The 20,371-nt window shown below is 38.2% G+C and overlaps 4 protein-coding genes across 4 annotated transcripts in view; all 4 read right to left on the minus strand.

Moving 5' to 3' along the window:
• Positions 1–20,371, minus strand: part of LOC103511861 (coiled-coil domain-containing protein 12) — a 35,203-nt gene that overhangs the window by 14,119 nt on the left and 713 nt on the right. Inside the window, exons 2-3 of the mRNA XM_008476605.3 lie at positions 20,215–20,356; positions 19,518–19,741 (exon numbers count right to left, since the gene is read on the minus strand). Coding sequence (XP_008474827.1) covers positions 19,526–19,741; positions 20,215–20,356 — 358 coding nt within the window. The 3' untranslated portion in view covers positions 19,518–19,525. The remainder of the gene's footprint in view (positions 1–19,517; positions 19,742–20,214; positions 20,357–20,371) is intronic.
• LOC113468525 lies at positions 1,314–3,748 on the minus strand. The gene is made up of 3 exons (XM_026825492.1): positions 3,373–3,748; positions 1,761–2,511; positions 1,314–1,380 (listed from the first exon to the last, which is right to left on the minus strand). Exons 2-3 carry the CDS (start codon positions 2,492–2,494, stop codon positions 1,314–1,316), a joined length of 801 nt encoding a protein of 266 aa, XP_026681293.1. The 5' UTR covers positions 2,495–2,511; positions 3,373–3,748.
• Positions 2,820–3,255, minus strand: LOC113468559 (small heat shock protein hspG3-like). The gene is made up of 2 exons (XM_026825561.1): positions 3,161–3,255; positions 2,820–3,092 (listed from the first exon to the last, which is right to left on the minus strand). Exons 1-2 carry the CDS (start codon positions 3,247–3,249, stop codon positions 2,873–2,875), a joined length of 309 nt encoding a protein of 102 aa, XP_026681362.1. The 5' UTR covers positions 3,250–3,255; the 3' UTR covers positions 2,820–2,872.
• Positions 11,956–15,982, minus strand: LOC103512032 (zinc-regulated protein 8-like). The gene is made up of 4 exons (XM_017445203.1): positions 15,959–15,982; positions 14,534–14,951; positions 12,493–13,176; positions 11,956–12,455 (listed from the first exon to the last, which is right to left on the minus strand). Exons 1-4 carry the CDS (start codon positions 15,980–15,982, stop codon positions 11,956–11,958), a joined length of 1,626 nt encoding a protein of 541 aa, XP_017300692.1.

The raw sequence follows: 20,371 nt of genomic DNA on the forward strand, positions 1-20,371 counted from the left end.
TTGACGGGGGTTATTCACTTTTTCCTTCACCAAATAGTGAGGGTTGAAGTAGAAACGGAACCCAATCGTACAATATTTTCACCAGAACAAAATTCCGGCCTCGGAAAAGATGTTTGGTCCTGATGCTCTGACGACAAACGCCGATCCCATTGGAACAACCTAATGGTGGAATTCACCATTGACTTAATGGGATATTTCACTAATGGGAGAATTTTCAATCGTCTAAAAAGCAGCTTTTAATAATCCAAAAAAGAGTTCTTAATGATCCAAAAAGTAGTTTTTAGTAATCTAAAAAGGAGGAGTTTTTAAAAACTCCTGATTATATCATTAAAAACTCCTTTTTGGATTATTAAAAATTCTCCCATTACCTAGTGAAATTTCAATGATTAAGACATTGGTGAAATTCACCATAAATCACGGGCAATAACCCCGTATTGTCAAAGATAAAGATACTTACTCCCAGGTAATTGAGTTTCACAGGTTGGCTGGCAGTGGCATTTGGCTTCAAATTGAGGCGCACATTATCTGCAAGAACAGGTGAAATGGAAACAATGAAGACCAAATATAAGAAAAAAATTGGATTTTTCAAAACAATTGACTGGTAGCCTAAGGGAATTTAAAAGGAACAGTGTGTATATTACACGAAACATTTCGACGCATTTTTACCCCTATCATAACTCCGTCAATTTTCAATGTAATCTCACGAAATTTGGATCATATGTTAACATATACTTCCTTAATTTATCTGCGAAATTTCGAAGTTCTAGCTTTACCGGAAGGGGTAGAAAAAACGGTTCGAAAATCGCTTATTTTACGACTGACTAACTCACTGATTCACTGACTCACTCATCAAAATTATGAGGCACTTCCCGATGTCCTAGAAACTTGACAGGATGGTAAGTCTTGATGAGTAAGTAAAGGGAAAAATCTGAAAATCGAAGGTTGGCTGGCAGTGGCATTTGGCTTCAAATTGAGGCGCACATTATCTGCAAGAACAGGTGAAATGGAAACAATGAAGACCAAATATGAGAAAAAATTGGATTTTTCAAAACAATTGACTGGTTTCCTTCTAGGCTACTGGTATTCAAAGGGACAATGCATAAATGCTTGTCACAAATGTCGTTCCCCGCTTAATGCACTACGCTAAATTTTTTGACTTGACTTGGACTCGAACCACCGACCTCCAGATCCGAAGTCCACCACGCTAACCACTGTACCACTGAGGTTGGTAGCCTAAGGCTACTGGTATTCAAAGGGACAATAGCCTAAGAAGTAAAGGAATTTTTGGTTTCCTTCTAGTAGTATCTTCTTCTTCAAGGGCCTTCTCCATGACGGAGGTTGGCAATCATCAGTGTCAGGCGAACTTTATTTATTGCAGCTCTGAAGGCTTCTGATTTATATCATTAAAAACTCCTTTTTGGATTATTAAAATTCTCCCAACACTCTAATAAATATTAATAAAAAATAATTCTCCCATTAGTGGTATTCAAAGGGACAATAAGTTTAAATTCTTCTTCTTCTTCTTCTTCTTCCTAGCCTTTCCCTATTTAAATAGGGTCGGCCGGTCGGCGTTTCTCGTCAGTCTCTTCCAGGCAGCCCTATTGTGGTAGTATAAACAGGATATATCTGATTAAACAAATACTTACTTCTCTTGGAGGGTTTCAACAGTCATTATATTTAAGTTCTGTGGGTCAACTTGATAAGGAGAACCAAAGGCAGATATATTTGAAGATATATCTGCCTTTGGTTCTGTTCTGCACAATATATCTTCTTTGAAGTTCTGCACAATATATCTGGCTTTGGTTCTGTTCTGCACAATATATCTGCCTCTACAGGATGCTTCAAACTTCTCTGAAGTTCTGCACAATATATCTGCCTCTACAGGATGCTTCAAAGAAGTTCTGCACAATATATCTGCCCTAGGTACAGCCTGCTCAAGAACAGCATTGTCCATTGCATATTCTTCCAAACTAGTGGCTAGAGTATGTTCGTTTTCCTTGCAATGTTGAGTGTTTGTTAACAGTGTTGGCAAAGCGTCAATCTTTTCAATGTCATCCGTCGAAGTATTGCTTCTTTGCTCAGTTTTTCTCGAGTTTTCATGTGCCTTTTCCCTATGATTTTCTTGGTCAAAATTCACCGTAGTTTGACCTTCTCGTTGTGATGTATTGTCTTCCACAAATCCAGCTACTTGTGTTTTAAAGCGAAGATGCCGTCTTCTTATATGCCTCTTCAAATTACCCCTCAATTTTCGCTTGCAATATGGACATTCTACCGTTTCTACTTTCCTTATTCTAGCCGTTCTTTTAGCCTTCATCAGCCTGCTTTCAGGCTCTTTTTGGTGCCTTCCAGATTTCATCATTCCATTCGAATTCCTTTCTATTCTATTCGCCATATCGCCTTCCATTCGAATCTTACTCATTAGCCATTTCCTGATAGCATCTGTGGGATCCAACTTTAAAATGGCCTCAACTTGGGGTTCCTCCTTATGCATCATGAATAAATGTTTGGAGAATTGGGGTGGTATTATTTTCTCCTCTTTGAACTTTTCTTCGTTTATTACAGTTGGTGGATCTAATCCTCTTTTTTCAACGATTTCAAAAGATGGAGATATAGGAAGCAAATTTGAAACTTTTTTAAATATACAAATTACTTGATGACTCACTTTCTCCTGTTTGATTCTTGCTTCCTCTCTATTCCTTTTTTCTGTCTTTCTTGAACTTTATTCTTCATTTAATTCATTTTTTGGATATAATCCTCTTTTTCCAATGATTCAAAAGGTGGAATTATGGGAAGCAAAAAATTTGAAACTATATTTGTCTCAATTTTAGTCACAAAAGAAACAAATTTGAAACTATATCTGTCTCAATTTTCGTCACAAAAGAAACAAATTTGAAACTATACAAATGGCTTGAGGACTCACTTCATTCCTGAGTTTGGCTTCTTCTCTATTCCTCCGTTTTCTTAGTTTTTCTTTTTCTCGTATCTCCTCCGTGTGTACAGCTCTTCTGATTAGCTTGGACAATGCATCTTGTTCTTTCTGTTTCCTTTGATACTCCGGGTCGTCTTTCATTTTTTCCCGATATTTCCGCTGCCTCTCAGCAGCTGTCAGGGGCGTCTTTTTGGATTGTCGTCTTTCATTTTTTCCCGATATTTCCGCTGCCTCTCAGCAGCTGTCAGGGGCGTCTTTTTGGATTGTTGTTGTTGTTGGTCTTGTTGTTGTTGTTGGTGTTGTTGTGTCTCTGTGTCCATATCATCAAATATCTGGAAAGAAAGAACTTATGACAAATACGCCCCTTTGTATTGTGAGGGAGAAATGGGGGTCGATCTAAGACTACTATTTGGTACTACTTTGGTAAGACTACTACTTTTTATATTGGGGTGGCACATTCTTCTTGCAGAAAATACAAAAATGTATCCGCCCTTTCGTTCGAACAATTTTCTTCCCAGACGGATAGACTTTCTTTAGTCTCACATGTGGACTTTTTGTACCAGCAGTAACGTCACTTTTCGGTGTGCACAAATCCAAATCAAAAATTTCTCCCCGGTTGTGCTGATTTGTGTCAAGAATTTTCGGGTGTGCCTTTTCCACTTTTTTTCCTTTTGCCACGCTCTTTCGTCTTGCTTCCAATTTGGTAAATTCTTCACTTATCTCTTGGTTTTTACGAAAATCCTCGGTATTCAAAACGTCTCCACTGATAACTACCAATGGTTCAAAATTGGACCCAAGAATACTTTCCACTGGTTCTGTCTTTACTTTCCACTTTTTTTCCTTTTGCCACGCTCTTTCGTCTTGCTTCCAATTTGATAAATTCTTCACTTATCTCTTGGTTTTTACGAAAATCCTCGGTATTCAAAACGTCTCCACTGATAACTACCAATGGTTGAAAATTGGGCCCAAGAATACTTTCCACTGGTTCTGTCTTTATCACGCAAGACGCTATGAGCTCTTCTTTCACTCCTCTCAAGACACAAGCGCTGCGGTTCACATTTGCGGAACTTTCGGCAAACGGAGAATCATATAGGTCAGAAAATGAACCAGGGGGAGGACCACATATTTCAACATCTTCGTCACAAGGCGAGCCGCACTTGTCAGAGTCAAAAGCATTGAATAGGACTTCAACTTCTTCAAAATTATTAGACACATCTGGATTGGGGCACTCTTCTGCCAAATCTTTAAAATTACAGGACCGATCTGTTACAGAACTCAACTCAGAAGACATTACAACATTGGGACAGGGGCACTCTTTTTCCAAATCATCAAGACCACAGAAACGATCTGTTACAGATCTTGAATCCGAAGACATTGCAACATTGGAACACTCTTCCCCTTTATCTTCCACAGCACTGACACACCCTCTCGCACAATTTGCCTCAACCAAATCCGAAAACGCCGCTTCCTCTTTTAGCAGATTTTCGAGGAACGTTCTCTTGATTTCGGAATTCAAGGTGAAAAATTTGCAAGGCTGCGTCACATCTAGCATATTGCTCGGTGATTTCCCTGTGAGAACGTATTGTGAGGCTTTTTCTGCAGACAGGACATCTGTTTCTTTATTTGCCACAGATTGGGTGTCTTCGTTTAAAGCTGATTGGGTATTTACAAATGATGCTGATTCATTTGATGCGGTTCCTTCATTTGATGCTGCTTCTTCATTTGATGCTATTTCTCTATTTGATACTGTTCCTTCATTTGATGCTATTTCTTCATTTGTTGGTATTTGAGCTGGTGTTCCATTCCGTGTAAAGTTTGAAACATGAGTTATTTCTAACTCGGAGTCATCACTTGATACCGATAGTGTTTCTTCGCTTGACAAGACATATATGTCTTCATTTGTTTCATCAATTTCTCCATTTGAAACAACTTGTTGGATTATTTCATTGAAAACAACTTGTATAATATCTTCATCTGACGAAACTTGTATTCCTTCAATTGATTCTTCTGCTTCTCCATTAGACACAACTTGGATTACTTTATTGACAACAACTTGTATACCATCTTCACTTGTTTCTTCTTTTTCTTCATCTGATGCAACTTGCATTTCTCCATTTGAAACTTGTATATCTTCAATCGATGAAACATGGATTTCTTTATTTAAAACAACTTGCAGTTCTTCAATTGTTTCTTCTGTTACTGCATTTGATGGAACTGGCATTTCTTCAATCGATGCAACTTGGATTTCTTTATTTGTTTCTTTTGTTACTTCATTTGAAATAACTTGCACTTTTTCAATAGTTTTTCCTCATTTGATGGAACGGGCATTCCTTCTGTTACTTCATTTGATGGAACGGGCATTCCTTCTGTTACTTCATTTGATGGAACGGGCATTCCTTCTGTTACTTCATTTGATGGAACGGGCATTCCTTCTGTTACTTCATTTGATGGAACGGGCATTCCTTCTGTTACTTCATTTGATGGAACGGGCATTCCTTCTGTTACTTCATTTGATGGAACGGGCATTCCTTCTGTTACTTCATTTGATGGAACGGGCATTCCTTCTGTTACTTCATTTGATGGAACGGGCATTCCTTCTGTTACTTCATTTGATGGAACGGGCATTCCTTCTGTTACTTCATTTGATGGAACGGGCATTCCTTCTGTTACTTCATTTGATGGAACGGGCATTCCTTCTGTTACTTCATTTGATGGAACGGGCATTCCTTCTGTTACTTCATTTGATGGAACGGGCATTCCTTCTGTTACTTCATTTGATGGAACGGGCATTCCTTCTGTTACTTCATTTGATGGAACGGGCATTCCTTCTGTTACTTCATTTGATGGAACGGGCATTCCTTCTGTTACTTCATTTGATGGAACGGGCATTCCTTCTGTTACTTCATTTGATGCAACGTGCATTTCTTCTGTTACTTCATTTGATGGAACGGGCATTCCTTCTGTTACTTCATTTGATGCAACGTGCATTTCTTCTGTTACTTCATTTGATGCAACGTGCATTATTTCTAGTACTTCATTTGATGCAACTTGAACTTCATTCGCCACAGATGCTGCTTCTTCATTGGATCCAGTTTGGAGTCGGCTTCCGTTTCCCTGAAACAGATACAGACTCCATTGTTTGAAAATCAGGAACGATATTATATGGGGAGAAACAAAAGATTAAAAATAACACACAAGAACAATAAAACAAAAGTTAGAGGTAACAGAGAGTAGTGTAAGATACAAACGAAATTAGAAAAGACCAAAAGGAAATTTGGAGAACGTAATTGTGCAATATAAAAAGCGTTTGAAATGCAAGAAGTAATAGTATAATGTCCAAAAAAAGAAAAAAGACTTAACATGAGACCTCAAACCCAGGGGTTAGAAGTAAAAAAAAACATTCAATGCTTTACCCAACTGAGCAATGATCGTTACGTGCAGAAAAAACACATCTTAATTGCTAGAAAGTGGAGTAAATTGTGAAATTATCAAAATATGTATATGTGTGTATTGCAACTCCAACAAACACTAAAGGTACTAAGTACTACTAAGAGATACAAAAGAAGAAAGTTATGTTACCAATTACCCAACTGAGCAATGATCGTTACGTGCAGAAAAAACACATCTTAATTGCTAGAAAGTGGAGTAAATTGTGAAATTATCAAAATATATCAGTGTGTAATTGTGTATTGCAACTTGAACAAACACTAAAGGTACTAAGTACTACTAAGAGATACGAAAAGAAGAAAGTTATGTTACCAAGGAACTTTTTCAAGATCCAATTTCATCAAAAGAAAGGGCTTAAAGACTGCTATCGAACCAGTGCTATTCAAAAAGTGTAGTCATAAAAATAAAAATTAGAAAAACAAATGTGGGCAGGTGGGCCATTAAATGGTACGTTTTTTAGGTGGGCGAATAAATGGTACCCTTACCTTATATGAGTACAACGGAAACATTTGTTTGGCCACAGTTGTGAACAAATGTGCATTCGTTAAGGGCGATTCTCTTTTTCCTTTTGCTTTGTTTAATGTGGCAGGATTCTCCAAAAGAAGCTCTTCCACCCATCTGTTCTTTTAGTTGTTTTAGCGGCTTTAGCTTTCTCCGAATGATAATGGCAGAATGAAGAAAAGACATCTTTTTCATCTGCCATACACTGGGGTGATGGTCTCTGTCCAGAATCGCAGTCAGCCATCGTGCTTATTCTTTAAAAGCAGAGAGAACCCTCTATAGAACCGCCAGCTAGCTAGGCTGCTTAGGGTTAGCTGTTCTGCTCCCTGTATTTGAAATGTCGTTTACCATATCTCCCTCCATAGGTTAAGGGGGGAAAAAAACAAACAAACTTACTTCTAGGTGCATTTCCAGCATCGTCGTCATCCAAATTAATAGTTTCTACGCCACTGGGTTTTACACTGATACTAGTGCCGGGGGGTACGTTGTGAGACACCCCTGTAGTTCGTATCATGGGGGCACGGGTTATGACTCGGCCTAGATTCACCTGGAAGTCCAAGTACAAACTCAAAATATGATACCTAATCAGATATTTTTAAGACATTTTTTTTAAATCAGGTCCTTATGGTCCCTAATGTAAGATAGCAGGGGATAGGAAAAAGCCAGACGTTCCGAGAAGAAACCTCATCGTCCCGGGCAGAAATCGAACCCGCGATCTAGCGCTCACAAGGCAGGCGCACCACCCTCTAAGCGAACTAGGCTGGCTCATTTATACATGTTCCCACTTATGATCAGCATAATAAATTGACTCTCTAAACTCAATCTTAACGGATAAAGTTCGTTCTCGGAACGGCTAGCTTTCTTCTATACTATCCCATCTCATTTCGATTTAGGGACGATAAGGCCTTAGCAGTTATAGTTCCTTCTCTCTATCAACCTCTTTTAAAAAAAGTCAATATTAAAAAAAAAAAAACCCTAACATTTCTTACAACAATGAGAGAGGATCTTACCTGTCGTACGCCAGGCGATCTGATCGCAGCGTGGTTCTACCCCTTCTACCAGATCCTCAGCCCGCCCGTCGGACTTGGCGTCATCGGTCTAGCCGAAACAGGTCGCCCGGCGCGCGGTGTCAGCGCCGGCAGACTCTTTCGCTGCACGGGAACCACAGCTCGCGGTACGCCGACGCGAGGCGAGGTCCCGGGCGATGTTTTGTTAGGCGGGGAGGACCAGGCACCGGGCGAGGCGGTCGGTGTCCGCGGGGCATTTCGGGCGCGCTGGTCCCGCTTGAGGGAGGCGACGGAGCGGGAGTAGGTGCCCGGGCCCGTACGCTTTTTCTGCGGGGAAAAGAAAGGGAACATAAGGACATGAGTAAAGTAAGCACAGGGCAGTGAAGTAATGAGGGAATAGAACGTTTAGAGCAGTGATAAATGAGTTTTTGACCAAGATATGGAGTACATCTCTGAAAAATAATAATAATAAAACTAGGTAGCTGGCAGTTCTTCAAAGGGTTCTCTCTACTTTAAAAGACCAATCACAAGTCCTTACGATGGTTGACTGCGGCTTCAGGACAAGTCTTTTTTTTTTTTTAGCATGGCTAGATATTATTGCCCCGGTATATGACAGAAAAAAAAGTTATCTTTTCTACCATGACCATTCAGCCACAGCTGAAGCCGCTCAAAAGGGCATGAGTAAAGTAAGCACAGGGCAGTGAAGTAATGAGGGAATAGAACGTTTAGAGCAGTGATAAATGAGTTTTTGACCAAAATATGGAGTACATCTCTGAAAAATAATAATAATAAAACTATGTAGCTGGCAGTTCTTCAAAGGGTTCTCTCTACTTTTAAAGACCAAACACAAGTCCTTACGATGGTTGACTGCGGCTTCAGGACAAGTCTTTTTTTTAGCATGGCTAGATATTATCGCCCCGGTATATGACAGAAGAAAAAAGTTATCTCTTCTTTATTCTACCATGACCATTCAGCCACGGCTGAAGCCGCTACAACAACAACAACAACAACATTTCACTCACCTCTGCCGCTACTACGTTCACTTGAAGCCCCACACTCCTTGTTATTTTCACAGGGGCCAGGGGCAGCCCCTTCTCTTCCCCCCGATAGGCGCGAATCTCTTCCACCGCCTTGTCATGCACATGCCCCAGCTCCTTCAGCTGCTTAGCCTGCGTTAGGCACAGGGTCTTGATGGTCGCGTTCTCTACTTGTAGTTTACCGAGAAGTTCGCGAAGTTTCCCCACTTCGGACTCGTACGCGAAATATTTGAGAAAGGTGCGCGAGAGGAGTTTCTCCAGACCCTGTATGAATCAAATCAAATATATTGTTTACTGATGTGTATAAATCTTATTAATAAGAGAGGTTTTCTGTTTGTTTGTCTGTAAGAGGTTGCCGTCTAAAGGACTCGTACGCGAAATATTTGAGAAAGGTGCGCGAGAGGAGTTTCTCCAGACCCTGTATGAATCAAATCAAATATATTGTTTACTGATAATTATAAATCTTATTAATAAGAGAGGTTTTCTGTTTGTTTGTCTGTAAGAGGTTGCCGTCTAAACGGTAAATCGTAGGAACTTCAAATATATTGTTTACTGATGTGTATAAATCTTATTAATAAGAGAGGTTTTCTGTTTGTTTGTCTGTAAGAGGTTGCCGTCTAAAGGGCAAGTCGTAGAAACTTGAAATTTTGTACACAGGTTCATATTTTTATGGCGGTGGTTATAGGCTAAGTTAAAATTTCCCAAAGCCAGCCGTACGCGAGTTATTCAAGAATATAAGTTCTGTGGGTCAACTTGATAAGGAGAACCAAAAGGCAGATATATTCTGCAGAACTCCAAAGAAGGTTCTCCTTATATAAGTTATATATAAGTTCTATCTATAGTATATTATATGTAAGTTCATTATATATAAGTTCTGTGGGTCAACTTGATAAGGAGAACCAAAAGGCAGATATATTGTGCAGAACTTCAAAGAAGGTTCTCCTTATCAAGTTATATTAGATATAAGTTCTATGTAAGTTCTATCTATAGTATATTATATGTAAGTTCATATTATATAAGTTCTGTGGGTCAACTTGATAAGGAGAACCAAAAGGCAGATATATTGTGCAGAACTTCAAAGAAGGTTCTCCTTATCTCCTTTTGGTTCTCCTTATCAAGTTAAATACTTACTTGTCTGGAATGGTATGAGTCCAGCCGAGGTCTCCAGGACATAGGTGGTAGTGGTGGCAGTTGAGGTGTTGGGTAGGGTAGTCAATATAGTTCCGGTAGTACCCGTGGCAGGCCGTAACTGTGGGTAAAAAATAGAATAAATATTATAATTAAAAAATAGAATAAAGATATTCGGGGCTCTTTTTCTCCACTTATTTGTTCGGTTGATGGTGCGTTGCATCTTGAGTTCACATCCTTCCTGAAAAGAATAGCCTCAACACTAAGTGTAAAATGGAATAAGTGCATCACCCAGTTATCAGGGTGGATAAAAACTAAGGTCCAAATAGCGATAATACGGGCAGTGTCCCTGAGGCTGCGAGGGACCCGGTACAAGGCCAGAAGTAAAATAATAATAATAATAATAAAAAAATAAATATTATAATATATCTACTCGCTAAAAGAGAGAAAGGCCGACCATTCTTCAAGGATGAAGATATACGGGCACAAATGAAAACAGAAACCATAGTGTTAAAAATTTTGTGGCCCTTTGAGGCCGAAAAAAAAAATAATAAAATAAAAAATAAAATGGCCTTAGGTAAATTAATAATTTCTAATTTAGAGCATTCTAATAAACACTCCACAGTTTTGACCTCAGAATTGAATTTTCCCAAAAAAATTTAAGTAAAATTTAAATTTTAATAAAACACCGACTCAAATTCAAATGCTCGATTGACTCTTCTTACCTTATAGCCTTGAGAGAGTCGGAGGCTTTTTATTGGCTGAAGTCACTTATGTTAAGCTACGACGGATAAGGTGGGTAAATGAATGTACTCTTATTTTTGTTTCTTCCAAAATTCTTAGAACGGATCAAAACAGACTAAATTAGGTCCCAAGTCATTTCAGATTTACCTTATATCCTTGAGAGATGGGCACATATGCTAGGCGAGGTGATCCTGGCTGAATCTTGTTATTGGCCATAGAAGTGGGAGCAGTAGTCAGACGGATAGGGGTACTGGGGCCTCGGGCGCTGCGCACAATCTTGATGTTATCTGGAGACGAAACAAGGTGTAGGTACTGTTTGAGTATAATTATTCTAACGCCTATTGTCGAATCTTTGTTAACCTCAAGATTGCTTGTATCCTTTGATTTATTTTGGTCCGCTTTTTCCGAAGTGTTGACAACACTTTCTTGGATCTCAGCAGTAACAGAATCACGTATTGCTACACTCTTGGGGGCTGAATTTATTGCTTGTAGATTGTCTAAACTTTCTTTTACTGATTTTTCGTCATTACTTTGATTTGTTTGTAATAATTCACTGTTTTCTTCCAATTCGTCATTTATTGTAATAGTTTCACTAATTTTACTTGGTTTGATACTTGTCTCGTCATTTATAATCCCAATTTCATCAAGTTTTTGTGATTCAATAGGTTGTGCTACAGGACTTTCTTCTAATTTGGACGTAACTTCACTCTCAGATGTTGACTCAACAATTGGAGTTGACTCGGGACTAGATTTTTTAATTTCATCTTTTTGCTCTTTATCTAAGTCGATTAATTCAACATCAGGTTCGGTAATAGCAGTCTTTGTAATGTTTTCATTAGATCCATCAATAACGCTGTCTTTATGACTTGTACTAACCATTTCGACATCATTTTCAACGTCAAGTTTGATCTTCTTCGCTTTAGGTTCTTCAGAAATGTCACTGTCAAGTTCTTCATCACAAGGTTCACTTCGACTTCCTTCGTCATTTTTAGGGTCTTCAGTGTTCATATTTTCAGACACGGCTTCACTTTTAACTGTTTCTACTTTTTCTGATGAACTGTCTTCCATTTCTGCATCCATACATGAGATATTATCCATATCAGGTTTGGAGGCATCGGTTGGAATGACATCTTCTTCAGATGGTGAAATTGATGGTTCTAATTTATCCAACAATTGGAGTTGACTCGGGACTAGATTTTTTAATTTCATCTTTTTGCTCTTTATCTAAGTTGATTAATTCAACATCAGGTTCGGTGATAGCAGTCTTTGTAATGTTTTCATTAGATCCATCAATAACGCTGTCTTTATGACTTGTACTAACCATTTCGACATCATTTTCAACATCAAGTTTAATCTTCTTCGCATTAGGTTCTTCAGAAATGTCACTGTCAAGTTCTTCATCACAAGGTTTACTTCGACTTCCTTCGTCATTTTTAGGGTCTTCAGTGTTCATATTTTCAGACACGGCTTCACTTTTAACTGTTTCTACTTTTTCTGATGAACTGTCTTCCATTTCTGCATCCATACATGAGATATTATCCATATCAGGTTTGGAGGCATCGGTTGGAATGACATCTTCTTCAGATGGTGAGATTGATGGTTCTAATTTATCACTATTTAAACATGTGTCATTGGCAGAACTTTTTAGTGGAGACTTGATTTCTTCAATTTCAATATCAGTTTGTTCAATAGCATTCACTTTTAACTGTTTCTACTTTTTCTGATGAACTGTCTTCCATTTCTGCATCCATACATGAGATATTATCCATATCAGGTTTGGAGGTATCGGTTGGAATGACATCTTCTTCAGATGGTGAGATTGATGGTTCTAATTTATTACTATTTAAACATGTGTCATTGGCAGAACTTTTTAGTGGAGACTTGATTTCTCCAATTTCAATATCAGTTTGTTCAATAGCAATACTCTGTTTCTCTACTGATTCAGTTGATTTTTTATCAGGTTCTGTCAAATTATTAGTTTGGGGAGTATTATCTAGTTTAACATCCACTGGCTTGTCAACAGTGGAGATTTCAATATCGACTGCTGATGGCTTTTCTTCTATTTCTTCCTTGGTACTTACTGTAACTTTGTCTTTTAAATCGCCTTTATCGGCGACCACCAAGTCTTCATTATCAACGGCTTCTATCCTTAATTTTGTGTCTTCTTTATCTGTAGATACTAAATCTTCAATCTCATCTTTCACTAGATTTGTACTTTCAATTTCTTCTACAATGGGTACATCTTCTATATTTTCTTCTTTAATATCTTCTTTGCTTTCTTGAACTTCAACTACTGGTTTTAAATCATCACACAAAATTTTGGCTTCTTCTTCAAGTTCTATACTTTGGTCGCCCACCTCTGTTGGTTTGGAGTGAACACTATCTCAGCCCTTATTTTAATTTTCTACTTCGGTTGTAAAGGTCTTGTGACAAATGTCGTTCCCCGAAACCCCGATTAATACATCTCGCTAAATTTTATCACCTGAGACCTGACCTACATGACTTGACACTCCAAAGTCGGAAGTCGGGCTATCCCCTACACCACTGGGCAGCTGCGGTTAGTTTTACTTTCTACGGGCAAACTCCATGTCTGAGCAGTTCTTAAATAAATTTCAATTGTTTCTATCATTATTACAAATACATACTGGATAGTTGGAAAAGTGTAATATTGGTGAAGAACAGAAAACTACGAAACACGACACTGGGAAAGTATGGCAAACATTCTCAATTTCTCAAACAACTTCTCATTTATCTCAACAAATTCAACAATCCTCGAAAAACCTCAACAACCAGGGAATGATCAGCCTGAGTGTATTATACGTTTCCATGACAACGACCTTAAACCTGAACCGCGCATGCGTTAGAATGCTCCAAATCATAAAAACCCGAAGTTTTCACCGGGTTCCGAACACGAATTCAAATGAAATTGTTTACCTCAATTGAGGTTTCAAAATTCAAATGAAATTTGTTTACCTAAGTTGCAAGTTTTTGTATTTTCAACGTGGAATAAACTTTTTTCGAGTCAAATTGAAAATGAATCTTATCCTTTTTTGCAGGATGTATGCTTGGTCAACCTTTTTTTTTGAGATATGTACAAGGCCGGGTCCATCCCACTTTCTGGACCCCCGCCTTAGCCAACTCTTTATTTGCCAAAATATAACTTGGCAAACAAACAAGACGCGGATAGGAGAAAAATTCCCGTACCCACATATGTTACGACGTATTTCATCTGTGTGACAGTAGCTTATTACTTATTTCAAACTACAAATCGTAGTTTTCAAAACCTATTCTAATCAGTAGTGGCGATATTTCACAAACACTTTTGCGATTCATTTTGCAATTTCAAATCGCAAAGATTTCACACAAACATCACTTGCGCACTTGCGGTGTGACTTGGAAACTCGGCAGTTAGGACTTAGGACCACCTTATGAAATACGCGTGGAGTAAAACGATAGCTTAAACAGGGTCTTGGACATACCGACACGAAGCAGAATCCGCGACACCTGTCGGAAAGTGCAGAAATACGCGGGGCACTATTAAAAACTGACAGAACGATAGAAATGTTACCCAACAGAAAGAAAAGAATAGGGAGGAAAAAGGAAATCAGGAAAAACGTAGACGCACTTGTACATACTCACAAAGAAAATAATGGAATGAAAAAACTTTCAGAGATCAAAACACTATCAAAAGAAAGGAAAGAAAAATAATCACAAAAACTCTCGTTTGGAATCAACACTATCATCACACTTGATTTCCGAGTCACTTTCTTCTAATATTTTGTGAATTGAAATTGTAAAACTATCGTCATCTTCTTTGTGCTCTTTTTCAGGATCGTCAAACGAACTTTCTTTAGCCTCTCCGTTGGTGTTAGTTTCAGCTTCACTATTTAGATCACAATTTGTTTTATGTTGAACAGTATCTTCATTAGATGGACTAGAACTAGAACTTTCAATGTGTTTCTCTTTTTCAGGATCGTCAAACGAACTTTCTTTAGCCTCTCCGTTGGTGTTAGTTTCAGCTTCACTATTTAGATCACAATTTGTTTTAAGTTGAACAGTATCTTCATTAGATGGACTAGAACTAGAACTTTCAAGGTGTTGAAGTCGGAAGCAGTACTGTACCCTACACCACTGGGCAGCTGCGGTTAGTTTCACTTTCTGCGGGGAAACTCCATGTCTGAGCAGTTCTTTAAATAAATTTCAATTGTTTCTATCATTATTACAATTACATACTGGATAGTTGGAAAAGTGTAATATTGGTGAAGAACGAAAAACTACGAAACACGACACTGGAAAAGTATGGCAAACATTCTCAATTTCTCAAACAACTTCTCATTTTCTCATTTATCTCAACAAATTCAACAATCCTCGAAAAACCTCAACAACCAGGCAATGATCAGCCTGAGTGTATTATACGTTTCCAAGACAACGACCTTAAACCTGAACCGCGCATGCGTTAGAATGCTCCAAATCATAAAAACCCAAAGTTTTCACCGAGTTCCGAACACGAATTCAAATGAAATTGTTTACCTCAATTGAGGTTTCAAATGAAATTTGTTTACCTAAGTTGCAAGGTTTTGCATTTTCAACGTGAGCACGAGGAGTCGAAAGGGTTAACAATGTACTATTGGATACAAAAACTCACTGAAAAAACTATCTCGGAAAAATCTTAATTACACCCCGAAAAGTGCAGGTTAGGTTATAGATTTAAATGAAATTAATAATGAACGCTAGGAAAAACCAAAAAGAAAACAAAAATACAAAAGAGAAATAAATACAATACAAGAGGAAAGAACACAATAAGGACAAAAATTGTAAACACAAGGCGTAGGTACCATCCTCCATACAGTAACCAAAACCATAAACAACATAGGTACCTGTCATCAACAAGAGATGTGTAAGGAGTGAGTGAGTGAGTTCTTCAAATCCCTAAAGGTAGGTACGTATAGGGAGTTGGGTTGATAAGAGGTAGTGAAATAAAATGGGGGGGGGGAGAGAGAGAGGGAAATTATAACAATACCACCCCATATTAAAAAAATCAACTAACACTCCTCATTTTCATTTGATCAAATTTTTGTCACATCCCTTCTTCAACACAATCTCCAAAAACGCCACTAGAAAATTTTGGTGATCATAGAAAGAGAAGAGTCAAATTTGTTACTCACCAGAAAATCAGTCATCTGAGTCATTTCTTTGAAGAATCACCAAATTTTCAAAAATCCCCCCGGACGCCGGACAAACATGTAAAAACCCGGACATGTCCGGGAAAATCCGGACGTCTGGAAACCCTAGTCTCAATAGGATCAATTTGTTTTGAAGAAACCATTTACCGATGAAAATTTGTAATGAAACAATAAGTTGCTACTTGCAACTTCAACATATTCATTAGATCATTTGATTCATTTGACATATTAATTTGGTTTCGTGCAGGGCAAACATTTTCTTCAATACTTCCATTACTTCTTCCAATACTTCGGCGGTTTTTCTGAAAAACCCCAGTAAAAAAAAAAAAAAAAAAAAAAAAAAAAAAATGCAACACCTCACTAAATTTGACACTTGACTTGGCCTTGCATAAGGGTGTAACTTTTCTTTGGGGGAAACTTTCGGAAACAAAACCGGCTCCCCTGTGGAAACTGAGATAGCGCCTGTACTAAACCATAGGAAATCCAAGATGAGCTCTTTTTCAATAGTTTCCCCAAGGGAAAATACACACCACCCCACCAACCATCAACACACCACTGAAGTTGCCACCACATCGTACCTCCACCACTGAAATAGGTGGAAGTCTGGAAGAAGCTACCACTCGTACCCAAGGAAACGAGAATTCAAGAATGAAGAAATAAATTGATGACCAAAACAAAAATACAAAAGAGAAAGAAATACAATACAAGAGGAAAGAACACAATATGGACAAAAATTGTAAACACAAGGCGTAGGTACCATACTCCATACAGTAACCAAAACCATAAACAACATAGGTACCTATCATCAACAAGAGATGTGTAAGGAGTGAGTGAGTTCTTCAAATCCCTTTCACTCTACGTAACACTACCTTGCCTTGCATACATCCATGCCACAATCCTATAATGATGCTGGGAGTAGGTTTCAAGTCAGAACTACTTACTGAAGTTATTAAGGAAATTGTTGAACATGATTCAGCTGCATAGTCTCCTAAGTGAAAGAGGTTTGGTGATTTCACTCTACGTAACACTACCTTGCCTTGCATACATCCATGCCACAATCCTATAATGATGCTGGGAGTAGGTTTCAAGTCAGAACTATTGAAGTTATTAAGGAAATTGTTGAACATGATTCAGCTGCATAGTCTCTTATGTGAAAGAGGTTTGGTGGTCGGTTTCACCAATATTTTTTCAGCCTCTAGAAGACCTGTTAAGCTAACGGCCTGTTAAGTTCCATTTAATTTGTACAGGCTTAATAGGGTTGTTATGCTAACAGGCTGTTAAGGGCTAAAAAGAAGGTTAGTGAAACCCATCCTAATGTTAATATACTGTTTAACATTACTGTATGAACCAAAAAGAAGGTTAGTGAAACCCATCCTAACGTTACTGTATGAACCAAAAAGAAGGTTAGTGAAACCCATCCTAACGTTACTGTACTGTTTAACGTTACTGTATGAACCAAAAAGAAGGTTAGTGAAACCCATCCTAAGGTTACTGTACTGTTTAATGTTACTGTATGAACCAAAACGAAGGTTAGTGAAACCCATCCTAAGGTTACTGTACTGTTTAATGTTACTGTATGAACCACTGAGTTTTCTAGTGACGGGGGGTTTTACCCTCCCTTCGGCGACAAGCTACTCGCCTCCTCGTATTAACCTCACCCAGTGGGCCTGGGGGGCGAGAAAAGCCAGCACTCGAACGCCCATATGGTCACCTTCCAGTTTAAAAAAAAAAAAAAAAAAAAAAAAAAAAATGCAACACCTCGCTAAATTTGACACTTGACTTGGCCTCGCATAAGGGTGTAACTTTTCTTTGGGAAACTTTCGGAAACAAAACCGGCCCCCCTGTGGAAACTGAGATAGCGCCTGTACTAAACCATAGGAAATCCAAGATGAGCTCCTTTTCAAAAATTTCCCCAAGGGAAAATACACATCACCGCGCCAACCATCAACACACCACTGAAGTTGCCACCCCATCGCCCTTAAACGCTAAACCTCCACCACTGAAATAGGTGGAAGTCTGGAAGAAGCTACCACTCGTACCCAAGGAAACAAGAAATCCAAGACTGAAGAAATAAATTGATAACCAAAACAAAAATACAAAAGAGAAATAAATACAATACAAGAGGAAAGAGTACAATAAGGACAAAAATTGTAAACACAAGGCGTAGGTACCATACTCCATACAGTAACCAAAACCATAAACAACATAGGTACCTGTCATCAACAAGAGATGTGTAAGGAGTGAGTTCTTCAAATCCCTAAAGGTAGGTACGTATAGGGAGTTGGGTTGATAAGAGGTAGTGAAACAAAATGGGGGGGGAGGGGGGAGAGAGGAAAATTATAACAATACCACCCCATATTAAAAAAATCAACTATCTAACACTCCTCATTTTCATTGTAACAAATTTTTGTTACATCCCTTCTTCAACACAATCTCCAAAAACGCCACTAGAAAATTTTGGTGATCATGGAAAGAGAAGAGTCAAATTTGTTACTCACCAGAAAATCAGTCATCTGAGTCATTTCTTTAAAGAATCTATATTGCACCAGCACGAGGAGTCGAAAGGGTTAACAATGTACTATTGGATACAAAAACTCACTGAAAAAACTATCTCGGAAAAATCCTAATTACACCCCGAAAAGTGCAGGTTGGGTTATAGATTTAAATGAAATTAATAATGAACGCTAGGAAAAACTATTAGTGGAACAAGAAACGAACCTTGTGGAGACGAAATGAAACTCATGCAGCGCGACTCACGAGGCAGTCAGGCTGTCAGGCAGTGCATATTAGTGGAACAAGAAACGAACCTTGTGGAGACGAAATGAAACTCATGCAGCGCGACTCACGAGGCAGTCAGGCTGTCAGGCAGTGCATTGCCTGCCAAACGTGGGATGTTAAAAATTAATTTTAAACAAACTTTTGTTTGATTCATATTTATTTTAAACTAAGTTTTGTTTGATTCTTTTTGATTGTTCATAAAAATTCTTACGTACCGTAGGTAGGTAGGTAGGTACTACACAAGAAAACTTTGGACTTTTTTTTTATTTTCAATAATTTATAAACTAGATCTTTATTAACATATTTGATTGTTTTTAATTTCCAGCCATTTACATTAAGAGTTAAAACGCCTTATTCGAAAAAAAGAAAGAAAAAAAAATGTATAAATAAGTAAATATTCAATAGAACAAAACTTGTTTGTTGTTTAAAATACGTAATTCACAACATGAAACAAGTAAATGTTTACTCCAATGATTTTCGACGACCACCACTGGTTTGAAACGGTTGACAGTTGACATAAATCATGAATGTTGTGATGGGACCGGACGGCAAGTTCGAAGTCCTGTTATGACAGTCAACGAAGACAATATTCGTTAACGATGGCGAACGGGAAGAGGGCTTCTCCTATCTCTTCAATTTTGGGATAACAATACCAGCTCTTGTGTTGTTACATTTCCCTCTATGAAAAACCCTGTCTTTTTACCATCCTAATCAAATCACTCACCTCAGTTTACCAATCCTCAAGTATTTTCACCGCATACTAAGTCTCTCCTAATCTTCTTCCTCAACATCAAGTTTCCTGTTTGCATTTGCTCCCAAGGTGACTTTTGTCGCCAGATCATATGTTTGAGTCAGTCCACTTTTCAACCTCTCCCGAATAAGTTCTGCAATGGCTTTCTGTTGACGTTTGTGCAGTTTGTCAAGCTTTTTGGACAGGTCCCGTTTCAAATCCCAGTCGGGCTTTCTGGGTGCAAGTTTGGTGAGGTCCTGAAATGTAGAGAGAGCAAACTGTTAAAGCATGACCCAATATTTTTTTTTTTTCGGAAAATTGGAAAGAGAAAAATTTTAAAAAAAGGCCCAATTTGTGCCCAAATTTTTTTTTTTTTTTTTTTTTTTTAGAGAACACTAGTTAATTTGTGTAAATATCCTGCCTTGGAGCGAACTATTGGGGAAAAATTACTCCATTGTCAATTTGAACATTTGTTAACACCAACATAAATTCTGTAAAATAGAATCAAAGAGCCATAATTCTGCATATTGAAACTAATATAGTCTTTCATGCTACAAATCTGTGATTGATTCTTTAATAGCCAGTGCCATCAATACAATATTCTAGTTATTAGCTCAGTGGTAACACATTTGCTTGTCATGTACCTATAAAGTCCCCCGTTCAATTTCCAGGGTTTAAAAAACTAGAACTTCTGAATCCGAGGGATTGGAACTGCAGTCTATCGACTTACCACTTCATCAATAACAACTGTACTTTTGCCCGCTTCTAATTCTTCCCGTACAATTGATTCCACATCTCCTGGTTTAGCTTGAGGTATTACAGCTGTATTCTTCAACTCTTCATCTAAAGGTAGGTAACTTCTGAATTTGGGTCTGGAAATGATAAAC

Source organism: Diaphorina citri, unplaced genomic scaffold, assembly GCF_000475195.1.
Source record: "Diaphorina citri unplaced genomic scaffold, Diaci psyllid genome assembly version 1.1 scaffold35, whole genome shotgun sequence".
Taxonomy (NCBI): Eukaryota; Metazoa; Arthropoda; class Insecta; order Hemiptera; family Psyllidae; genus Diaphorina; species Diaphorina citri.

Excerpts from the sequence above, each read along its gene's own strand:
- LOC113468525 (XM_026825492.1), bottom strand. The coding sequence starts at position 2,494 with ATGATGCATAAGGAGGAACCCCAAGTTGAGGCCATTTTAAAGTTGGAT. Across the intron at positions 1,381-1,760 it reads AACTTCAAAGAAGATATATT|AGCTGCAATAAATAAAGTTC; the intron begins GTGCAGAACAGA and ends AGAAGCCTTCAG.
- LOC113468559 (XM_026825561.1), bottom strand. The coding sequence starts at position 3,249 with ATGGACACAGAGACACAACAACACCAACAACAACAACAAGACCAACAA. Across the intron at positions 3,093-3,160 it reads CCCCTGACAGCTGCTGAGAG|GCAGCGGAAATATCGGGAAA; the intron begins GCAGCGGAAATA and ends AGCTGCTGAGAG.
- LOC103512032 (XM_017445203.1), bottom strand. The coding sequence starts at position 15,982 with ATGACTCAGATGACTGATTTTCTG. Across the intron at positions 14,952-15,958 it reads CTCAGATGACTGATTTTCTG|AAAGTGAAACTAACCGCAGC; the intron begins GTGAGTAACAAA and ends GTTTCCCCGCAG. Across the intron at positions 12,456-12,492 it reads AAAAGTAGAAACAGTTAAAA|AAATCAAGTCTCCACTAAAA; the intron begins GTGAATGCTATT and ends TTGAAATTGAAG.